Consider the following 23,479-nt stretch of genomic DNA (forward strand, 5'->3'; position numbering starts at 1 on the left):
GTCCACTAGGATTCTGAGATCCCTCTCACAGTTGCTACTATTGAGCAAGGTACCCCCTATACTATATCAGTGCATTTGGTTTTTTTCTTGCTTAAATCTAGAACCTTGCTTTTTTCACCATTGAATTTCATTTTCTTAGATAGCGCCCAGTGTTCGAGTCTGTCCAGATCCTTCTGTTACTGCTATTGACCCAGGTTTCACCTAATCTGTACCTGTACATAAAGTGGTATTAACACTTCATGTGATCTTCATTTTATCCCTGTTAATGCAGCCTAGGATTGCATTAAAGTGAGGGCTTAAGAAAGGCCCTCTCTTCAAATACAGCGGAGAAGGCAAAGTAGACTAAATTATGGCTATCTGAGTACAGGGTGCTGCAAATGGTAGTTGCCATACTGTCGGGGAGGGAATATATTAATTCAGATTAAGTCAAGGTATAATTCAGGGTATAAGACTCTAGAAAGAGTGCAGAGAAGAGCAACAAAGATGATCAAGGGCTGGAGGCTAAAACATATCAGGAATGGTTGCTGGAATTGGGAATGTGTAGTTTAATGAAGAGAAGGACGAGGGGGGACAGGATAGCAGCGTTCCAGTATCTCAGGGCTGCCCCAAAGAAGAGGGAGTCAAGCTATTTTCCAAAGCCCCTGAAGGCAGGACAAGAAGCAACGGATGGAAACGAATCAAGGAGAGAAGCAACCTAGAACTAAGGAGAAACTTCCTGACAGTCAGAACAATTAACCAGTGGAACAACCTGCCTCCAAAAGTGGCGAATGCTCCAACACTGGAAGTTTTTAAGTAAAGACTGGACAGCCATTTGTCTGAAATGGTATAGGGTTTCCTGCCTGAGCAGGGGGTTGAACTAGATGACCTCCAAGGTCCCTTCCAACATTATTATTATTATGGATCATCGCACAGTCAGCCAGATGTTCAGACTGGATTTGGCATTTTATCTACCTATCGAGTCCTTACCCAGGACCTGGGATAGGCAGATTTGGATGTTTGATGGTATTACAGGTATCGTCACAGGATGGAAGCAGTTCCTAATAAGGCCGCCTTTTGCAATTGACTAATAGCGAATTTGTCAATGCCAATGGTGTTCAAGTGGTGCTCCAGTTGTTTTGGGATTGCACCCAAGGAGCCTATGGATTATTATTATTATTATTATTATATAGCTTTTTCAGCATTTGTCGTAACTTCTCGTAACTTTCTAACGCTCCCTAGTCAGGGACGGTCTGTCATTCCCTGCCAGCGAGAGCTTGTTCTTGGCGTTGACGGTAGACTATACCGTGAGGCTTGTCCATCTTTGGTAATCCTCCTATAAAGGGAAGCACCTTAATTTCTAAGGTTCCCCAAAAGAAGACCCTCTTCCCGGCGGCTTATGGTCCGAGGGGTTTTCAGCCGAAACAAGGGGGTACTGCCCAGATTTTTGTGAAAGTTCGGAGAAGCCCCACCCTCACCACCCTCCATCAGCGTTCACACACAATCTGTCGCTCGCACCGCTGCAGAGAAGGGGAAGGAGAGAGAAAGGGTGCTTACCCGCCACGGCTAGTGTTGAAGTAGAGATTTGAGGAGGAATTAAAAGACATTTACCACGGGGCAAAAAAGGGAGGAAAAGACAAAAGAAGAATGTTAATCCACTGCAGCCAGGGGAAGGAAAAACAAAAAAATTACAAGCGGCAGCCAAAGAGGTCTGTTAAATCCCACCTCCGGCCCCCCAAATCCCCCCCAAATGCATCCAGCCAGGCCCCCCTGTGCATTTAGCTTGCCCCCCCTTTCTCCCCCCACAGAAGAGGTTCCGGGCCATGCACCGCCCCGCTCAGAGACATGCAAAAAGCAGTCACGGCAAGCAGGTCCCAGGTGGGAAGCAAAGAAATGAACGCAGTCAGGAGCCTTTTTTTTTTTTTCCAATCGGGAAAGTTCTGAGCACAAAAATCTCTGCAGAGAAGCTCAAGCAGAGGAAATGTCAGCGTTTGTTTAGAAGTGTGTGTGTGTGTGTGTGTGTGTGTGTGGGGAGGGGGGAGAGAACTGCTGGATGGAAGGAAATATTTAGTCATCTAATTACTATGCTTCTGTTTCTTGAGCTTCTTGGTCTAGATTCTAGCAGGAGAGATGACTTGGAGGCCAAACGGTCCCCGTGCTCGGGTTGCCTAGTTGTGTTAGCTCAATACAATTTTTTTTTTAAAAAATATATATACATAAATCTCTGTTTCTGAAATCAACACAATTGCACCACAAGCCTGGTGTGATTTGGCCGGTGCTTGGCTGATAGTTCTCTTGGCAAAGGTTAAGAGAGAGAGAGACCTTTTTGACCAGCCAAAGCATCAGGAGTCTTTTGAAACTGTCCAATGAGAGAAGGTGATTTTTAACACAGGGCGTCCTCAATTTACAACAGATTACTAAGTGACTGTTCAGAGATACGACGGTACTGGAAAAAAGGAACCGACAACCATTTTCCCTGCTTCGTACCATCCCCACCATCAAAATTCAGATGCTTGGCAACTGACTCACGCTTGTGACCTTGGCTTTGTCCCGAGTCGTACAATCACCTTTTGAAAAGTCACGTCCATGGGGAAGCCAGATTCACTTTAACAACCAGGTACTTATCAACTTAACGACTGTGGCAAGAAAGGGTCGTAAAATGGGGGCAAAACTGACCACCAATCTCCCGCTTAGCGACAGAAATTCGGGGCTCGGTTATTTTTGGCCAAACGGTGGTTTTAAGACGCACACAGATGCTCGAGCCTCTGCGTTCGCGCCTGCATCCAGTCCCACCTTCATTCCACTTTTTAAAAAAAGCTAAAAGCCGTGTAACATTTACAAGATTTGAACCTCTCTTGCTGCGGAAGAGTAGTAGGGAAGAATGCAAAGCAGAATTTATTATTATTATTATTTTTTTGCGGCAACAATTTTTTGATGAACTAAAACATTCCAGAAGAGAAAAAGTTTCTGTTTAGCTTGGCAGGTTTTAAAAAACCATTTTCTGTTCAAACAGATGGTTTTAGGTATTCCAGAGGAGGAGGGGGAGGAGGGGGAGGGGGAGGGGGAGGAGGGGGAAGAAGAAGAAGAAGGAAGAAGGAAGAAGAAGGAGGAGGAGGAGGAGGAGGAGGAGGAGGAGGAAGAAGAGGAAGAAGAGGAAGAAGAGGAAGAGGAAGAAGAAGAAGAAGAAGAAGAAGAAGAAGAAGAAGAAGAAGAAGAAGAAGAAGAAGAAGAAGAAGAAGAAGAAGAAGAAGAAGAAGAAGAAGAAGAAGAACAACAACAACAACTGGAAAATCCAGAATAAAAAACAGCAGCCCAATTTTATGTCTTCTCTTAATGGAGTCATTTTGAAGCCTCACAATCAGAAGAGATGGTCTTGAGTTCTAGTCAGGGGCTCCTATTCTAAAATGAGGCCCTTATTTTGAAGCTACTTATATAGAAACTTTCAAGATTTCAACCCTGACGTGAGAAAATAAAATGGACATTTCTGAACGTTGGCGGCTTGGCTGGGATAAACGTTGTAGTTGTCAGTCTTTCTGCAGAGATTCTGCAGGATTCATTTCCCCTCAGGAGTTTCTGAGCACCAAGAAAGCAAGGATGTCCAGCCTTGGCGACTTTGAAAACTTGTGGACTTCCAACTCCCAGAATTAATAATAATAATGATAAAGTTGGAAGGGACCTTGGCGGTCATGTAGTCCAACCCCCTGCTCAGGCAGGAAACCCTGTACCATTTCGGACAAATGGCTGTCCAGTCTCTTCTTAAAAACTTCCAGTGTTGGAGCATTCACTGCTTCTGGAGGCAGGTTGTTCCACTGGTTCATTGTTCTAACTGTCAGGAAGGTTCTCCTTAGTTCTAGGTTGCTTCTCTCCTTAATTAGTTTCCACCCGTTGCTTCTTGTCCTGCCTTCAGGTGCTTTGGAGAATAGCTTGACTCCCTCTTCTTTGTGTCAACCACTGAGATATTGGAGCACTGCTATCCTATCACCCCTCATCCTTCTCTCCTGAACTTTTACAGAATAACAGAATGACAAACTTGGAAGGGACCTTGAAGGTCTTCTAGTCCAGCCTGCTGCTCAGGCAGGAAACCCTATACCATTTCGGACAAATGGCTGTCCAGTTTCTTCTTAAAAACTTCCAGTGTTGGAGCATTCACCACTTCTTGTGGCAGGTTTTTCCACTGGTTAATTGTTCTCACTGTCAGGAAGTTTCTCCTTAGTTCTAGGTTGCTTCTTTCCTTGATGAGTTTCCATCCGTTGCTTCTTGTCCTGCCTTCAGGTGCTTTGGAAAATAGCTTGACTCCCTCTTCTTTGGGGCAGCCCTAAGATATTGGAACCCTGCTATCCTGTCCCCCCTCGTCCTTCTCTTTGTTAAACTGGGGGATGCTGGCTGGGGAATTCTGGGAGTTGAGATCCACAAATCTTAAAAAGTTGTCAAGGTTGGACGCCCTGGGTTCAGAGAGAGAAAATGGTGGAGCCCTGTTTCTTACCAACCCTTTTCCTGAATTCCCACAGATGGGAATAAACTGGGCCACTCCTTCAAGCCACCCCTCCCGCCCCCGGAAGCTCTAAAATAGACGTCCCTTAATGAGAATGTCTATTTTCGGCCCTCGATGAGAACGGAACTCTTGGGAAAGACGAGGGTGCTGGAGTCAGAAGCTTATTTTCCTTGAGAAGATAAACGTGGAGACTTTTATTCCATTTGACCTGGAAGTCTAGAAAGCCATTCTACTGCAGTGGCCCAGTCTAATGCTCTACTCTTGCTTTTATCTCTGTAGGGCAGTGGTTCTCAACCCTTTTAATGCCGCGACCCCCAACCGGTCGTAAGTCGAGGACTACTCAACCGGTCATAAGTCGAGGACTACTCAACTGGTGCAGCACCGTTTGCAGAATGGGACTTTTGACGGGCTCAGCAGGGCAGAGACAGCCTGGACAATTGCTATTGGCTTTTGAAAGCCAATAGAATTAGACTCTATTCAAGAGAGTCTATTCTATTGGCTCTCAAAAGCCAATAGAATAAAAGGGAGTAGCACAGCTAAGGAAAAGGGGGAAAAAAGGCAGACTGCGTTGTTTGGCGACACCCGTGAAATGGTCGTTCGAACCCAAATGGGGTCCCAACCCACAGGTTGAGAACCACTGCTATAGGGGGAAAAGAATATTTGTGGCTGAACTGTGGGGTGCTCTCTGAGCTTGTGTTCTTGCAGACGTTTCATCACCCAACTAGGTAATATCATCAATGCTAGAAGGGGGTGGGATTTGCAGGGAGGAGGAGGAGGGGGGGAACAATGATTGTGGAGTCCTTGGTGCTCTCTGAGTTTGGTTATTTTCTTCAGATGTTTTATTACCCCACTAGGTCATCAGTGGTAGAGGGGCCATCAATGGACACACAGAGATAAACAACATCTACACACCGTTCAGAAGAGACAATCAAAAAGCTAAACAGGAAAGAAAAAGCAGCTAAACAGGAAGCAAAATGACCCAAATGCCTCCTCACTAGCAATCAATACTCAGATAAGCAGAGATTAATAGCAGGATTAATACCAAACCAACGTTCAAGAAATAAATAATCTAGGAACACCCGCTCAGACCAATAATCAAACAATAACCGAGGTGGCGCAGCAGTTATAGAGTGCAGTACTGCAGGCCACTTTAGCTGACTGTGTTCAGCAGGTCAGCGGTTCAAATCTCACCAGCTCAAGGTTGACTCAGCCTTCCATCCTTCCGAGGTAGGTAAAATGAGGACTCAGATTGTTGGGGGCAATGTAAATATATATATACATTGCTTACTGGTGTACACCGCTTAGAGAGTGCTTGCACTTAAAGCGGTATATAAGTCTCATAAATAAATAAATAAATAAATAAACCACAGCCTCGTCAAGGAACTAGAAAGAACATTGTCACCAACACTGACAGGGGAAGCCACTCATATTTAAACAGAGTAAACCCCACTCCCTTCTAGCCAACAAGAAAACAAACAAGCTCAGAGAGCATCAAGCATGACCCCAAAGTCACGCTTGTCTGAAACGCACAAAGTGTGTGTAGCGACAGGGCAGTTTTCTCTAGCCGTTGGTAAGCAGAATCGCAGTGATTCTAACACAAAGGCTCCTTTCAACTCTCCTGGAAGCCTTATTCAATTTCTTAAAAGACTTTTAATAAGAAAACTATATTCCATATAGTTCGTGGCCCAGAGGTATACCAAAGTGTACTCCAATTCCATTTTTCTCTCTCCTTGGTTTCTTGTTCAATCATTTCTGGGAGCAGCAACCCACAGCAACCTAGCATTAACTGTGGGGTGGGGGTGACAGGGGAAAGACTTTGGTCCCTGGATGTATTTTTTTAAAAAATGCATCTAATCCACCTAGTCCAGGGGTAGCCAACCTTGGCTCTTTTATGACTCGTGGGCTTCAACTCCCAGAATTCCTGAGCCAGCATGGCTCAGCTTGGAAACCTCTCCCTTTCCCCTCAGCATGGCTGGCTCAGGAATTCTGGGAGTTGAAGTCCATGAGTCATAAAAGAGCAAAGGTTGCCTACCCCTGACCTCGTCTATGACTAAAGAGTTTTGCATTTCATATTAATTCATGAACAGAACGTCATCCCGGTAGCAACAAATCTTAATGCAACATCCTCTTCCGTGTGCCAAAGATTTGCTCAGCCCAGTTTTATGGACATTTTTGAGAAATACCAATAGGGATATATTTACAGACTTTTTAAGAATCGGCTGTAATGAAAATTGGGACTCAAGTGGAAGTACATATCAAACGGTATTAGATGCAATATGGGGAAAAACCAGCTACATATCTCCAGGCCAAATTGCAAATGCAACTGGAGTCCCAAGTGCCCACCTGGAAGCAGCAGCAACAGCTATTTCCGAATTTTAATAGAAAAGGGGAAGAGAAGTTCCCCAAATCCATCCTCATACTGCGGGCTGGAAGGCTGTTTGGTGCAGAGTTCCCTCTCTAAGGTAGAAGTCCCCAATTCCTGGGCTGCGGACCAAGACCGGTCCACGGCCTGTTAGAACCCGGGCCACACAGCTGGAGGTGAGCAGCAGGCAAGTAAAACTGCACATGCACGGGATCTAGGTTGCGTGCTCCTCTCCCCCCCCCACCCTGGTCCGTGGAAAAATGGTCTTCTATAAAATCAGTCTCTGGTGCCAAAAAGGCTGGAGACCCTTGGTCTAAGGCAGTGATGGTGACCCTTTTAGAGACCGAGTGCCCAAAACCCACTTATGCATCGTTGAGTGCCGGGTGGGTGTGGCCCATTGGGTGGGCATGGCTGCAGTGATAATGGCAGTCTGGGTGGGACTAAAAAGTTCAATCAATCAATTCCAACTCTGCAAGATTCTTTTTTTCCCACGAGAAGTTGAAATTGACTGATTGAACCTTTTTTTTTTTTTTTTGCACACGGCGGCAGAGGCCTAAAGCAAAAAAGTCTTATAAAACCCAGCTGAAGGCCTAGGACTAGGGCGACGGTGCATGTGCCCACAGAGAGGGCTCTGCGTGCCGTCCCTGGCACCCGTGCCATAGGTTCACCACCACTGCTCTAAGGAATCTTTTCCAGAACAGTTTCAAAGGCTGGGCAATAAGCAAAAAACCTGGTTTATTGTAGCTAAGTTAAAAGATGTAACCTGCTGTGGTCGTTTTTAGTCATAACCAGGCAGAGATAAGAAGCTGGCTGGCAGGCTTGGGCAAATCTCACTAAAAGGAGTTAAGGTCTTTCGCTCCCTATTGTGGCTAGTGCAAAGAGCCAGGCAAACCCTCATGGGATAGTGACAGCAAGTTCCTAGTTGGAGCTGGGTGAGCAAGGAGATTGGGGGAATTTTAAATCCCAGCCATTTCCAAGCCACGATTGAAAAAGCAGGAATCCCTGGCTTTCAGGCCACCCAGCTTCTCCCTCTCGGCTGGGGCTAGTTGGGACCTGTACGTAGTAGAAGAGATCCTTCAGCCCTGCGAGGCAAGCTTGAAGAAGACCTGACTAGAAGCTTGGAACAGCTGGATGAGCAGGAAGGGTTCCTGGGGAGATGGGACGAGACAGTGCAGCACACATACTAATGGCGATGTCAACTCAACCGCCATTTTATGGCCCAAATGCTTTATGTATCTGATTGTCCCAAACGTAACAGATTTTAGCTACACCGGCTGGAGAATTTTGGAGGCCACACATCTTGTAGCTGAGGTTGAGAAGCCCTGTTCTACATGAGTAGTAACAGCACCCTCCCCTTTGACTGGTGCCTGTTGATGACTAATGAACAAGTCTTCCAAGTGGCGGTTGTACCTTAACCCCTTCGTTGTAGCTGTCCACAGGGTTGTTGAGGCTGGCAAGGCTGCCCAAGTGGCTGGGAGCTCCAGGGCGTGGTGGCTTTTTGGGTGGGGCAGCATGATCTAGGAAGAAAAGACGTTGGGTACGATAAGGCAGAGGCTGCGGGAGATGAGCAAGCTGAGCCCGAGGGAGGAGGGGTCAAACGTGTCATCAGTCTTGAGTTCCTTCCTGCCCACCAGAGATCTCAGTCCAGCCCATCTTGAATTCCTTTGACTCTTATCTACCGCCAACTCGCTTTGACCCTTAGTAGTTCAGATTTTTGTAGAGAGCTTTAGTATACAAATAAACATATACTGTGTACTTGTCTGAACTGCCTGGACTCTTGATTTCCTGTGCGCGACAGAGACTTTGGGCATCAGATTCACTGAGTCCCCAAGCAAAGATTGTAGAAGAGAGTCAAGCTTCTTTGATGCCCACTTCCACATGGAACCATTAAGGCGGAAGGAAGGAAGGAAGGAAGGAAGGAAGGAAGGAAGGAAGGAAGGAAGGAAGGGAAGGGAAGGAGGAAGGGAGGGAGGGAGGAAGGAAGGAAGGGAACAAGGGAGGGAGGAAGGAAAGAAGGAAGAAGGAAGGAGAGAAGGGAGGAAAGAAGGAGGGAGGGAGGAGGGAAGGGCAGGGAGGGAAGAAGGAAGGAAGGAGGGAGGAAGGAAGGAGGAAGGGAGGGAGGAAGGGAAGGAAGGAAGGAGGGAAGAAGGGAAGGAGGGAGGGAGGAAGGAAGGGAATGGAAGAAGGGAGGGAGGGAGGGAGGGAGGAAGGAAGGAAGGAAGGAAGGAGGGAGGGAGGGAAGGGAGGGAGGAAGCTAGCTCTCATACTGCAACCAAGCATAAATATCTTCCCCTGAGTTTCTCTTTCGGATTTTTTAACATCTCCAAGGTTAAAGCCATGTAGCGAACTTACTATTTTATTAATATGCCCCTTTGTGCAGAGTTGCTTGATGGCAAGATGGACAGCATATGCATTTAATAAATAAAATAAAGAAACCTGAACCCTCAAATCAGCATCAGCTGGAGATGGGAGGATTTGAAAGCTCCTGTGTTACTCCTGATTGTCATTCAATGAACTGGCCACTTAACTATTCTGCTTGCTTCTTAAAATGGTGTCTACCTCTTCACCACAACTTCAAACTCATTTTCCCAAAAAGGAAAGGGAAGGAAAGAAGGAGAGACTCAAAGTTGAGACTGTGATTTACATACCTGGTTTGCCCACAGGCTGATAAATGTGCTGGTTAGAAGCCTGCAAAAAAATAAATAAATAAAATAAATCTAACCACACAAAAACAATGCAACCCTCTTCCAGCTAATCCCCCACACCCTATTTTTTTCCAACGTGTTTGTCTTTCCCCAATCTCAGAGGAAGGCAATTAAGTTTTTATACTTTATTTATAATTTTATCTCTTTTTATCGTAAGAGACAAAGCCATTATTTTATCTCTGTCTTGTGGTGATGTACCCTCTGACTAAGTCACTGCTATCGTTACTCAGACAAAATGGCATATTTACAACAAGCGCCATCCAAAAGTACTGAAAATTTTAAGATGAATTATAGGTAACAATTCTAGTTGGAAAAACTCCTTATCATAGCCCTCTCCGTATTGTTTAACAGATTTTTCATAGTAATTACTGCTCAGTTGTACAATAAAACAGAAGCAAGCAAACAAGTCCAGGATTATTTATTTGGAATGCTTCATAACTGATTTGAAATCTTGTCACATGTTTGAAGTATATCGACGGCAATTCTCAATCACCAGTTCTGAAGAAGCTTCTTGAATAAGAAGCAAAACATTTTCAAAGAAAAATCTAAAAAAGTGCAATTGCCTTTTGGAAAAGCACCTCTGGGATTTTTAAAACATGTGGCCAAACCAAAGAAAAATTAGTTCTATCATTGATCAACAATGAGAATGACACTTAATGAGTACTGATGAGGGTTTAATTCTTAGGAAAGCATGCTTGTGTTTCGCCTTTATAAAAAAGTGTATTAGCAGAGTTGATTTCTTGTGTTTGCTAATGTAATTACTGCTGGGAAAGGCAAGGCTAGGCAAAATCAGCACAAGGCATTTTTATTGCAAACATAAAGCAATCCGTGACGCAGAAAACAGACTCCTTAAATCTAGAGCCTTGAATCCATCACAGCAAAGTACTAGAAAATTGGATATTCACATTTTTTTTTTAGAAACTGGGTCTCAAATAAAATGTAAATAAATTTATAAGCAGAAAGATCAATCGCAGCACACCATTTTTTTTAAAATCAGTAATTCTTGGGGACTGCTCTGACTTAAAAGCATCCCATTTTGCTTTCAGTTTTGAGCACACTTTACCCTTGAATTAAGCCATCTATACATTCTGACACCTGTGTGTGGGTCTGTGGCACCACATTTTGCACGCAAACACCCTTTTGGACTTCAGTTCTGGAGACCTTTGTCCTCCACAAGGGGTGAAGGCCCTCCACTTACGCAGTGTTATGAGGGATTGTCACAGTGGTTCTTCATAATGGATGGTCCCTTGCCAACATTCCTATGTGAAGCACACACAAAACGCCACCCCTCTGGCAATATAGTACATGTGTGAAACACACAAGGACACACAGTAAACATAAGATCCTGCTACCTTGGACTGTTTTTTTTTGAGAGCCTTCCTAGCAACGCCAGAGAACTGCTTAGCATTAATCTACTGACAAATCCAATCTTCCTGACCATCATAGACCAGCAGAATTATCTACTAATAAACAGCCGGTCTGCTAAAAACAAGCTACCTGCATAGAGTCCAAGAAGGAAGGACTTCCACCTTCCCTTCCAATCCTTGAAAACTGAGCAAGCCACAACATTTGTGGAATCGGATCCCCCAAATCGATTCTATTTTGCTTTTCTCAACAGCCTCCTGGGAAGCCCATTAGCAACGTGCAATCTTCCCAACCCATCCGTCAGACCAAAAAACAATTTCAGTTTATTAAAAAAATAACTAAAGCACTGCCTGCAAGGATAAGGGAACGCGTCGGTTCCAGAGGCAGCACGAAAACAAGTTACTCCCGGCGTGTTGTGGGGAACAGGCAAGCGTCGCACCGAAATATAATAATCGGGCCAACCTGAAACGAATCGGAATTCATCTCCTGAAAGCCGATGGGAATGGGAACCTCATTCCCCATCGAGAAGAACCAAAGCAGTGTTTTGCTCGGGAAATGGGATGGATGTCAGCTTACCGGACCCTGGAGACTTCCGTCCTCTCGGTCAATGCTCCCTCTGGACAGCCTCACGTCGGGTTTCTAAAGAAATGGACAAGAAACGTGGTTTTGGATCAGGGCTTCCAAGAGCATGGCCTGTCCGATAGCTGAGGAATCAGACATGTTAGCAGAAGCAAAGGAAACACTGATAAGGGGGAGGGAGGGAGGGGAGAAGTATGCTTTGAGTAAGAGAGGGATGCTATTGCATTCCTTTTCTTTCTATCCCAACGTTGTTGTTGTTGTTTTCTCTCTCCCCCCCACCAACCGGCTTTTGCAAAACTCAGCCAGGGAACCTTCTCCAACCTCGCCCCACCCCCCCAAAAAAACTTTCTATCTACCCACTGTTGGCTTGCACGCATAAAGACTTTTGAGATAAATGTTGAGAGTACCATTTCCCCAAGACAACATTGGAAAACCTGCATTTTAATTCCCTCGGGAGGAGGAAGAGCAGCAGCGGCGGCAGAAGCAGGAGCAGAAGCAGCAGCTCGGCACAGCTGCCCTTTCCTTCCTAGCAGCGAAAATTTTCAACCACAGGATGAGAAACGCTGCACATTAATTCCTGTTTCCTGCTTGAGGAAGGCTTAAATGTACTTGGCTCCCTCGCCAAGCTTCCTAAAGGGGGCCGATTGCTCAGGCTCTCTAAAAGCACAAGAGACCTAGAATGCTAGCAAGAGGGCCTGCGCCCAGCAAGGAGGAGGAGGAGGAAAGAAAGTCTAGTTGTTATTAACTCTTTGGAGAAGCCAGAGAAAAAGAGTCTTCTTGGACTTCAAATTAAAAAAAGAAGGGCTGTGTTCATTACACCCTGAATTCTTAGGGATCGTAGCCATCTTCTGATATTCAAAAGCGTAATATGAAGGGGGAAAAAAAACAAAAAAACCCTTTCCAAACCAAGAAAACAAGAGCTGCAATATCTATCTATCTGTCTGTCTGTCTGTCTATCATGTATCTATCTATCTATCTATCTATCTATCTATCTATCTGTCTGTCTGTCTATCATGTATCTATCATCTATCTATCCACCCAACCATCCATCAACTATCTATATCCATCCATCCATCCATCTGTCTGTCTATCATCTATCTATCCACCATCCATCCATCCATTCATCAACTATCTATATCCATCCATTTATCTATCTGTCTGTCTGTCTGTCTATCATGTATCTATCATCTATCTGCCTATCTGTCTGTCTATCATCTATCTATCCACCCATCCATCCATCCATCCATCCATCAACTATCTATCTCCATCCATCATCTATCTATCTGTGTCTGTCTGTCTATCATCTATCTATCCACACATCCATCCATCAACTATCTATATCCATCCATCATCTATCTATCTATCTGTCTGTCTGTCTATCCATCCACCCATCCATCCATCCATCCTATCTATATCCATCCATCCATCTATCCGTCTGTCTGTCTGTCTGTCATTTATCTATCATCTATCCATCTATCCATCCATCAACTTATCATCTATCTATCTATCTATCTATCTATCTATCTATCTATCTATCTATCTCTAACACCAATCTATCTATACAAATCTATCTATATCTACACAAATCCATCAATCTAAATCTACACAAATCTATCTATACAAATCTATCAATCTAAATCTATCCATCTGTACAAAGCTATCAACCTATCAATCTAAATCTATTTATTGATCTATCCATGCAAACCTATACAAATCTATCAATCTATATCAGGGGTGTCAAACTGGCGGCCCACAGGCCGGATGCATCATAGAGAAACCGCACCCACCCCATTGCTGGCAATGGCAAAAAAAGTCAAGATACGTCGCAACATGTCACGTGATCTTGCGAGTTTGACAACCCCTAATCTATATCTATCTAGCTGTCTATCTATCCAAATCTATCCATCCATCTGTACAAATAATTATCTATCAATCTGCAAATCTTTAACCATCTGGCTCATCATTTTTATAATCACCTTACCAACCTAAGAGTAGCTGTATCACACCCAATTACCTGTGTTAAAAATTACCAATTATTATTTCTAGTTAGTTATCCCAGCTGCTGCCTCCTGTATTTCCGTTCCCTGTTGGCTATTCTCTTTGCAGACTTGACCCTCAAATGATCAGAGGTGGACGGGTGTGTATTTTGAGGCAATACCTTCTACAACCACGGAAGCAAAGCTACAGTCCATCCAAACACATATTGTAATAAAAACAGCTTTCATATTGTTAGAAGTCTTTGCTGAAGAAGATTAACCTAATTTAAGCACCGATTTAAAATATCAAGAAGAACCGATTGACCGTGTGTACTTTATTGCTTGTATTAAATTGTACTTTCTGGATTTGGAACCACAAGGACCCAACCTAATTCCTGGTTCAGCCACACAACTCCATTTGTTGTCTTTGGTCCAATGCTTTGCTTACCATTCTACCTACTGCACAAGCTGCATGTGCAAACAAACAAACAAACAAAACAAAAAACCAGGCCCTATCACCTGTTCATCTGTTAATAAATGACTGATTTCCCAGAGGTTCAAATGGCACCCCTATCTTTTATAACGGGAATCTCCAACCATGGCTTTATGACTTGTGGACTTCAAGTCCAAGTCCACAAGTCTGAAAGTTGCCATGGTTGGGGACCCCTAGTTTACAAGAAAGCTTGAGTATGTGTCAGTCTATTGCAAGGGTCTTCAAACTTGGCCCTTTTATGGCTTGTGGACTTCAACTCCCAGAATTCCTCAGCCAGCGTGCCTGACTGAGGAATTCTGGGAGTTGAAGTCCACAAGCCATAAAAGGACCAAGTTTGAAGACCCCTAGTCTATTATGTGCAAATCTCCATCTGCAGGACTGGGACAGCCATATTAGTGGCACTCAAGGAACAGTCCACGGCTCAACCATGTTGGTTTATTTCCTGCCTTTTCTCCAGGGGCTGAACGTGGCTTTCGTGGGACTTCCCTTCATACCAGGATTGTTGGGATTGAGAGTTGAGGGTGATGAGGCCAAAGTCACTCAATGAACTTGCGTGGCTGAAAATGGATTTAAATCTTCCCAATCTTTTCAACTCAAGAAATAGTGACGGAACAGCAATGGTTTGCTGTTTTTAAATGGATGCATAACTGAAGTGGAATAATTAACATGTAACAATGGGAGATATCACTGGGAAATAAAGATTAAATTTACCCCCACAAAGGGGGCATCACTGGAAGATAAATATTAAATTTACCAAGACATTTTACATTGAACTATAACTCCACTGATGATGAGCAAAATGGATCATCTTCTAGATCTAGAACTTTTTGGAAATGTAGGAACAACAACAAAATGTTTATGCCATCTAATTCTCAATGACCCAAGTAGCTCACAAAAGTCTGGGGTTTTTTTTGTGTGTGTGTGTGTGTTTGTTTTAAATATCTGGGGGCAAGGCTGTAAAGCTTAACCCTGCTGGAAGACAGTTTATTTTAGAAGGAAATAAATTTTAAGGCTGAATTCTCTTTCTTCCCAGATGTCTTTCAGTTGAACAGCACCAAAACCATATATCACTACAAAATATACCAAATTGGCTTTGTTTATTGGTGACCGTTGCCAGGATACTTTTAAGTCTTTTACTGGAAATCACACATAACTCCCTCTTTAATAGAATGCCAAAATAAGTTGTAGGCTCATGTGTCACTGTCAAAAATAAAATCTGAAAAAGAAAAAGTCTGAAACAGATTTTAATTCAAGTTGGAAGCCATTTATGGACTGTAATTCTACATACAGACATGTAATATATGCAAAGTTTGGGTTTTTCTTTAACGCGTGAGCTTTTGCTTCATTTATTAAATACAGATGTAATTTTTAGGTGAGACAGAAACCTTGATTAGCTTTCATTCCGATTTACAATTCATATTCCACTAATTTACTCACTGATGCTAACTTGATTTTTACAATGGTTCTGAAGTCATAAATTATTCAAGGTACTTTAAAATGCAGTTCAGGTCTAATATTACTTTGGCATTTCTATTCAACTTTTTACCGCTTGCAAATCTTTTTCTTAAATTCTTTTTTTTTTTTTTGGCTTTTCTTCCTGGTTTTGTTTTTAAGTATTTACTGCAATTTAAAAAAAAAATGTTTCCACATCTCCTGGATTAACCAAGCATTCCTTCATCACCACCCTTGCCTTCGCCTTCTTACAATTGTAGGATTGAACTTAATTCATGAGATGAATGTAGGATAGATAGATAGATAGATAGATAGATAGATAGATAGATAGATAGATAGATAGATAGATAGATAACTTAATACACTTTAATATTAATACACTTTACAACAGCGGTTCTCAACCTATGGGTCGCGACCCCATTTGGGGTCGATCGACCATTTCTCAGGGGTCGCCAAACAAGGCGATCCGCCATTTTTCCCCCTTGGGGGGCGGCGCCGCGCATACGCGGCACGTTTGTGTGACGGGGGTCGCCGTCACACAAACGTTGAGAAGCACTGCTTTACAAGGCCTTGGTAAGGCCACACTTGGAATCCTGCATCCACTTTTGGTCACCACGATGTAAAAAAGATGTTGAGACTCTAGAAAGAGTACAGAGAAGAGCAACGAAAACGATCAGGGGACTGGAGGCTAAGACATATAAGGAACGGTTGCTGGAATTGGGGATGTCTAGTTTGATGAAGAGAAGGACGAAGGGGGACAGGATAGCAGAGTTCCAGTATCTCAGGGGCTGCCACAAAGAAGAGGGAGTCAAGCTATTCTCCAAAGTGCCTGAAGGCAGGACAAGAAGCAACGGATGGAAACTAAACAAGAAGAGAAGCAACATAGAACTAAGGAGAAACTTCCTGACAGTGAGAACAATTAACCAGTGGAACAACTTGCCTCCAGAAGCAGTAAATGCTCCAACACTGGAAGTTTTTAAGAAGAGACTGGACAGCCATTTGTCCGAAATGGTATAGGGTTTCCTGCCTGAGCAGGGGGTTGGACTAGATGACCAAGGTCCTTTCCAGCAGCAGCAGCAGTAGCAGCATTATTATAAATTGCAGATATCTGAAGTTCATGAATTGATGGGGGATTATGAGTTTGAGCAAAAGTAGACTGCTGGCATCATTTAGGAGAAGAGATAGAACAGACAATTGAATGTACAGATATCTGTCAAACCTGGTCCATAAATTTAAGTGGCAGAATCTGCCAATCTATTCACAAAGGAGCTATTGTGTTATGACAACTTATTGAAAATCTGAACATATGGGCAGACGCCTACAAGATGGTCCTCTCCTAAACAAATTAGACATAGGGGGATGACCATTTGCAGATGGAGGTCTATTCCCACATTTAGGCAGGGTGAAGACTTCAAGGTCAAACTATATTTAGCTTTCCAATGAAATGAACTAACTTGTCTGCCTGGCTGCTCAAGCATTATTTATCTGTTAATTTTTTTAAAAAATAATCTTTTTGCGTAGGCTTCCTCGGCTACCAGCTCCCCTTGTTTTTTTGTGTTTTATCTTGCAGTGTTGTTTGACGCTCTTGTAAATTTGAAGCTTTGAGCCCAAGGAACAGCATATGCATATATTTTAATTAAATAACAGAAAATCTTAAGGCTCCACGAGCATCGAAGTTGTAAAATACATAAGAAAAAAAAAGAGCACAAAGGTTACAGAAGAAAATATTAGAATACAGTGAATGATTCTGTCACAAAATAAAGTTCAACACCAAGTTCCCAGCAAAGGAAGATTTGGGAAGTGTGTATGTATGTGAGGATCTATGCTGTTTGGGAATGTGTACATCAGTGTGTTAGCATCCCATTATAAAGCTTAACTTATTCAAATGTGTGTGTGTGTGTGTGTGTGTATACATATAATTTATTTAATATATGGCAGGAGTCTTCAAACTTGGCAACTTTAAGACTTGTGGACTTCAACTCCCAAAATTCCTCAGCCAGCCTCCATTTTGTTTGTTAGATTTAAGACAGGCTGAGGAATTCTGGGAGTTGAAGTCCACAAGTCTTAAAGTTGCCAAGTTTGAAGACCCCAGATATAAGGCATCTACAGAGGTCATACAATCACTGATATACGACACTAATTATACACACATAATCACACATATAAAGTATATGCATACATTAAAAAAAGGAGTCCCTGCGGATTTTACTCCGCTAGTCATTGCTCATCTCCGTTTCAAGGCCTCTGAGCCAGCGCTGTCCGAAGACATTTCTGTAGTCACGTGGCTGCCACAAAGTCACAGAGCGCTGTTACTTTCACACCGAAGTGATACCTATTTATCTGCTCGCATTTCCATGCTTTCGAACGGCTTGGTTGGCAGGACCTGGAGCGAGGACAGGAGCTCACCCCGTCGCATGGAACCTGGGTCCCAAACATGGGCTGCCGGTTTTCCAGCGACAAGCCCAGTGTCTTAACCACCATGCCATTGTGTGTGTGTGTGTGTGTATGTGTGTGTGTGTTCCAAGCAGAACATTGAACCTGCACAGAACCACTAGAAGCTAGGATCCCCCACTAACCAGTGGAACAACCTGCCTCCAGAGGCGGTGAATGCTCCAACACTGGAAGTTTTTAAGAAGAGACTGGACAGCCATTTGTCTGAAATGGTATAGGGCAGTGGTGGTGAACCTATGGCATGAGTGCCAGAGGCAGCATTCGGAGCCCTCTCTGTGGGCACGCACGCTGTCACCCCAGCCCCGCCTCCCCCTGCAGCCCCCTCCTCACCAACAGCCCCCCCGGAAGAGAGTCACCCCAGGCACGGAGCAGCGCAGCCAAACACATGGCAGCTAGGCAGCAGATGATGCTGTGCGGCGCGGGCAGAGGGCGTGGCCACCATGGTGCTGCAGGGCCGCCTGGGCGATCTGTGGTGGGCCGTGGATGGCCCTGAGGGCGGGTGGGGTGAGGGCGGAGCAGGGCGGGGAGAGCGGGGACAGACTGGGACGGTTTTGGGGCACTCGGTCTCTAAAAGGTTCTCCATCACTGGTATAGGGTTTCCTGCCTGAGCAGGGGGTTGGACTAGATGACCTCCAAGGTCCCTTCCAACATCATCATCATCATCATTATTATTATTATTATTATTATTATTAAACAATCACACCATTTCCTCAAAAACTGTCATCCTTTTTTGCTTTACATGGCATTATGTAACCACTATATAATTTGCAGGGATAATATACCTATGGAACAGCCTCCAAGTGCAATAAACCCAGATAAATCCTGTTGGGTAAGAAGGCTCTGCTACACAAAGGCAGCTGCACAACCTCCGACAGCAGTGACCTCCGAGCCAACGCCATAAAACTGAACCGTTCACAAGCTTTCGTTTAGCTGAATTCTCCGGGGAGGCCCAAGATATAATTAGCGCTAGCCCGCCCTGTTCCACAAAGAACAACTGGGCTGTTCTACTCCATTCCATGTCGCTTTTCCTTAACGTAGTGGGGAAAAAATGCACCACGGAGGGAAAAGCAAACCCTGGTTCTTTTTTTTTTTTTTCATTCTAAAGCCAAAAAATCATAAAGTCCAACTTTAGCATAAAAAAAAAAATCCATCTGTTTTGTTGTTGCTGATGCTTCCTTAGTAAATCTGGGATGGCCACTGAAGTGTATGTGGGTGGGGATGTTTGAAAATTTTTGTTGTTAGTTGCGAAGTCGTGTCCGACCCATCGCGATCCCATGGACCATGTTCCTCCAGGCCTTCCTGTCCTCTACCATCTTCTGGAGTCCATTGAAGCTCACGCCTGCTGCTTCAGGGACTCCATCCAGCCACCTCCTTCTCTGTCGTCCCCTTCTTCTCTTGCCCTCCATCTTTCCCAGCATTAGGCTCTTCTCCAGTGAGTCCTTCCTTCTCATTAGGTGGCCAAAGTCCTTGAGATTCAATTTCAGGATCTGGCCTTCTAGAGCAGGGGTTCTCAACCTGTGGGTCGGGACTCCATTTGGGGTCAAACAACCATTTCACGGGGGTCGCCAAACAACGCAGTCCGCCATTTTTCCCCCTTTTCCTTAACTGTGCTACTCCCTTTTATTCTATTGGCTTTTGAAAGCCAATAGAATAGACTCTCTTGAATAGAGTCTAATTCTATTGGCTTTCAAAAGCCAATAGGAATTGTCCAGGCTGTCTCTGCCCTGCTGAGCCGCCAAAAGTCCCATTCTGCAAACGGTGCTGCACCAGTTGAGTAGTCCTCGATTTATGACTGGTTGAGTAGTCCTCAACTTATGACCGGTTGGGGGTCGCGGCATTAAAAAGGTTGAGAACCACTGTTCTAGAGAGCAGTCGGGGTTGATCTCCTCTAGGACTGACCGGTTGGATCGCCTTGCAGTCCAGGAGACTCGCAGGACTCTTCTCCAGCACCAGAGTTCAAAGGCCTCCATTCTTTGAAAATGGTGATAGCAGTGATGGTAACACTTATCTGAGGGACCGTCTCTGGAAGGTCACATCCACCTGACCCCCTAGAGCGGGGAGGGCAAGGAATGTTGTAGGACCTTCTCCGTGAAGCAAAGCTACAGTCCATCAAAGCACTTCCTTTGAGGTCTGAACCGAACTCAATTATTCTTCTTTATGGATTAACTTAAGCCAGTGCCTCCCCATCCCCTCCACCAGAGGAGAATGGAAGCGATGGCTTAAGGAAATACGCTAAATGTCGTTAGGCTTTCACAATGTTCCTTTCTGGGTTTGGCTGCTGATGAGAAACATTTCTGCCTTCTACAGTTCAAGAGGGGAAGCCAATCCCAGCACTGGCAGGACACCAGCTAGAGGAGCATCACGAGCCCCAAATGATTCTGCTGAAGCTCCACTAATATTAACGTTGTTTTCTTTGGGGGGAAATTTCTTCACATGACTCCAAACACAGCCTAGCCCAGTGTGCTTGAGAGCATTGACTGCACAATGCCGGGATGAATGTGTATAGTTGTCAGAAAATCTGCGTCTTCTATTCAAGTCTGCATACAGGGACCCGGTCGCAGCCACAAAAGACCCTGGCTGACACTGTGCCTTTGTAAAACAAGTCCAGATAATCTTCGACTTACGACCGGTCGCTTAGTGACTGAGGTTTGATGGGTCTAACTAGTCCAGGGGTAGGCAACCTTGGTTCTTTTATGACTCGTGGACTTCAACTCCCAGAATTCCTGAGCCAGCACGGGGGAACTATGGTCCCTTCACAACTCGTGGACTTCAACTCCCAGAATTCCTGAACCAGCATGGGGGAACAGTGGCCCCTTCACGACTTGTGGACTTCAACTCCCAGAATTCCTGAGCCAGCATGGCTCAGCTTGGAAACCTCTCCCTTTCCCCTCAGCGTGGCTGGCTCAGGAATTCTGGGAGTTGAAGTCCACGAGTCATAAAAGAGCCAAGGTCGCCTACCCCGGGACTAGCGGGATTCAAAGTTTTCAAAGTCCAGCACGGTTACATGGCAACTAGGGCACATTTACAATCCCCTGGCAACTAGGGCACATTTACAATCATTTGCCGTATCTTTGCAGCCTTGTTTTAGGACAAAAACCAGGAGTTACTTCCAGTTTTCAGGAAAACCAGCCCCGTAGCAAACCAGTGGGGCTGCCACAAAGAAGAGGGGGTCAGAACTATTCTCAAAAGCACCAGAGGACAGGACAAGAAACGGTTGGAAACTGATAAAAGAGAGAAGCAACCTAGAAGTAAGGAGTAGCTTCCTGACAGTGAGGACAATCAACCAGTGGAACAGCTTGCCTCCAGAAATCGTGGGCACTCCATCAGTGGAGGTTTTTAAGAAGAGACTAGACAACCACCTATCTGAAATGGTATAGGTTCTACTGCTTGAGCAGGGGGCTGGACTAGAAGACCTCCAAGGTCCTTTCCAGATTCTATTCTATTCTATTCTATTCTATTCTATTTTATTCTATTCTATTCTATTCACCACAGTATTGTTCACTTAATGACCTTGCTGAACAATGAACAATGTTAAAAAAGATCATAAAATCAGGACAGTCATGTGAATGACCCACTTTACAACCACCACATCTTAACGCCCATAATGGCCAGTCTCCATTATGATTGTAACTGGAAGACTACCTCTACTCAATTTGAATCCTGAAAATAAAGAGTGAATGCATCCTGGCCAATGAGAAGAGGTTATAAGAGATTAAAAAGAATCACATGATGGATTTCTTGTACTGTCTCAACTGGATCTATATAATGCTATAGGCCAGGGGTTGGCTACCTTGGCTCTTTTATGACTCGTGGACGTCAACTCCCAGAATTCCTGAGTCAGCCATGCTCAGGGGACAGTCATAAAAGTCATAAAAGAGCCAAGGTTGCCTACCCCTGCTATAAGGGAACTTTTCAAAAGACGTCACAGCTGGAGGAAAATGGAGAACCAATGTAGTATTCTAGGGTGGCAACCAATGCGCTGTGTATAAAACTGCCCAAAATACTGCCACTTTAATTCCCAGGTAATGAACTGGGAAAAAAAGTACTTAAAAATGAATGAAAACCCATTGGGAAATACCCTGGCACTGCCTTTGTTTATTTTTATAGGCAATAGTATGCTGAACCTTTGGAATAAAATCTGTTTCTCCCTCAAAAATATTTCTAGCCCAGTTTTAAAATGGAATTTTACACCAAGTTGTTCAAAGAACTGGCGAATATATTATTTTTGCACAATTTGTACCACAACTGTTTGAAACATCTGGAACGAACTTTCTCGATACAAAATTGATGTTTATATATATGTGTATGTATATGTACATACACACAAATACACACATTAAGTTCTGTACAAATCAATTCCCTTTATTCCCCCTTTAGAATAAGATGTTTTTTTGTTTTTTTGAAGTAGAGCAGTTCTGTCAAAAGCTTGTCACACCAGCTGAGAGTGAGATGCATGCTCCATTTTCACTCAAAGGAAAGAGACAGTCAACAGATGGTTCAAAACAATTTCATTAAGAATAGTTACAGCTGCTTATTTTCTCCCTTGGGAACAACATTGTTTTTTCCATATTTGGTAGCATTAAAGGAAGTGTGCAAGCACAGACGTCGTGAAAACAAAATCTACAGGTCCAGCTGTTTAGTAGACTAGATAGCAAGGCTTTAGTCAGAAAAGATGAGTTATTCAGCAGGATTGGCAAGGGGAAGAGATAAAAGAGATCACAGTTGAAATTTTACATCCATTTACAATCTCGATATTTTTTTTTTAAAAATGAAATTATACGGTTGCTGATGTATTATTCCGTCTGTGAAGAGTTTGTTGGTTTGGATAGTGCTGATCCCAGCCTGAGACTCTGACAAGATATAGAGCAGGGGTCTTCAAACCTGGTCCTTTTATGACTTGTGGACTTCAACTCAGCGTGGCTGGCTGAGGAATTTGGGGAGTTGAAGTCCACAAGTCATAAAAAGGCCAAGTTTGAAGACCCCTGATACTCCAAGCTCTAAGCTTGCCTATGTTTTGATGAAGCCACAAAACGTCAAAATAAGTCTCTTGACCAGAGGTCTTCAAACTTGGCGACTTTAAGACATGTGGACCTCAACTCCCAGAATTCCTCAGCCAGCCCAAGTTTGAAGACCCCTGCTCTTGACTTAAAGATGGCATTTTCTTGCTCAAGTGTTTATACATACAGATTCTTCCAAATGAGGACCCAGATTACTGGGGGCAATGTGTTGATGCAGTAACTGCCCAGAGAGTGTTGTAAAGCATTGTGGAACGGTATATAAGTCTAAGTGCTACTGCTACTCCTCCCACATATGACCATTTCTTTAACGACAGATTGAAGATGTGATAGGACTGACAAAAGTGCCTTATGAGCTAACCTTAAAGTTACCACCAGTCAACAAAGACTGAGGTGATTTGACTCACTTCTAATAGTAGTCCGTCTGCCTCTTTGAGGGAGACGGACGGTTCAGAAATGTGAAAAATAAATAAACGGAATAAAAATAAATATCGGAAAGGGATATTTAAAGACAGTGCTGGTGGGAAAGTTAGCAAGCATTGAATGGAAACAGGAACTCTGTTTTCCTATTATTATCAGAAGTAAAACAGTAATCTGATACACACACACACAC

General features: G+C 43.9%; 1 protein-coding gene across 17 annotated transcripts in view; it reads right to left on the reverse strand.

Annotated features, from left to right (window-relative positions):
* The window catches only part of PTK2 (protein tyrosine kinase 2), a 259,759-nt gene that overhangs the window by 7,617 nt on the left and 228,663 nt on the right, over window positions 1–23,479 (reverse strand). For 10 of the 17 annotated variants that reach the window (XM_039334574.1, XM_039334565.1, XM_039334576.1 and 7 more), the window contains 4 exons: window positions 11,477–11,539; window positions 9,479–9,518; window positions 8,241–8,347; window positions 1,534–1,542 (listed from right to left, as the gene is read on the reverse strand). In XM_039334574.1, the coding sequence (XP_039190508.1) occupies window positions 1,534–1,542; window positions 8,241–8,347; window positions 9,479–9,518; window positions 11,477–11,539 (219 nt within the window). The remainder of the gene's footprint in view (window positions 1–1,533; window positions 1,543–8,240; window positions 8,348–9,478; window positions 9,519–11,476; window positions 11,540–23,479) is intronic. The other 7 variants (XM_039334564.1, XM_039334562.1, XM_039334577.1 and 4 more) reach the window with 1 other exon arrangement.

This window comes from Crotalus tigris, unplaced genomic scaffold (genome assembly GCF_016545835.1).
Source record: "Crotalus tigris isolate CLP2741 ecotype Arizona unplaced genomic scaffold, ASM1654583v1 scf7180000017631.5181431, whole genome shotgun sequence".
NCBI lineage: Eukaryota > Metazoa > Chordata > Lepidosauria > Squamata > Viperidae > Crotalus > Crotalus tigris.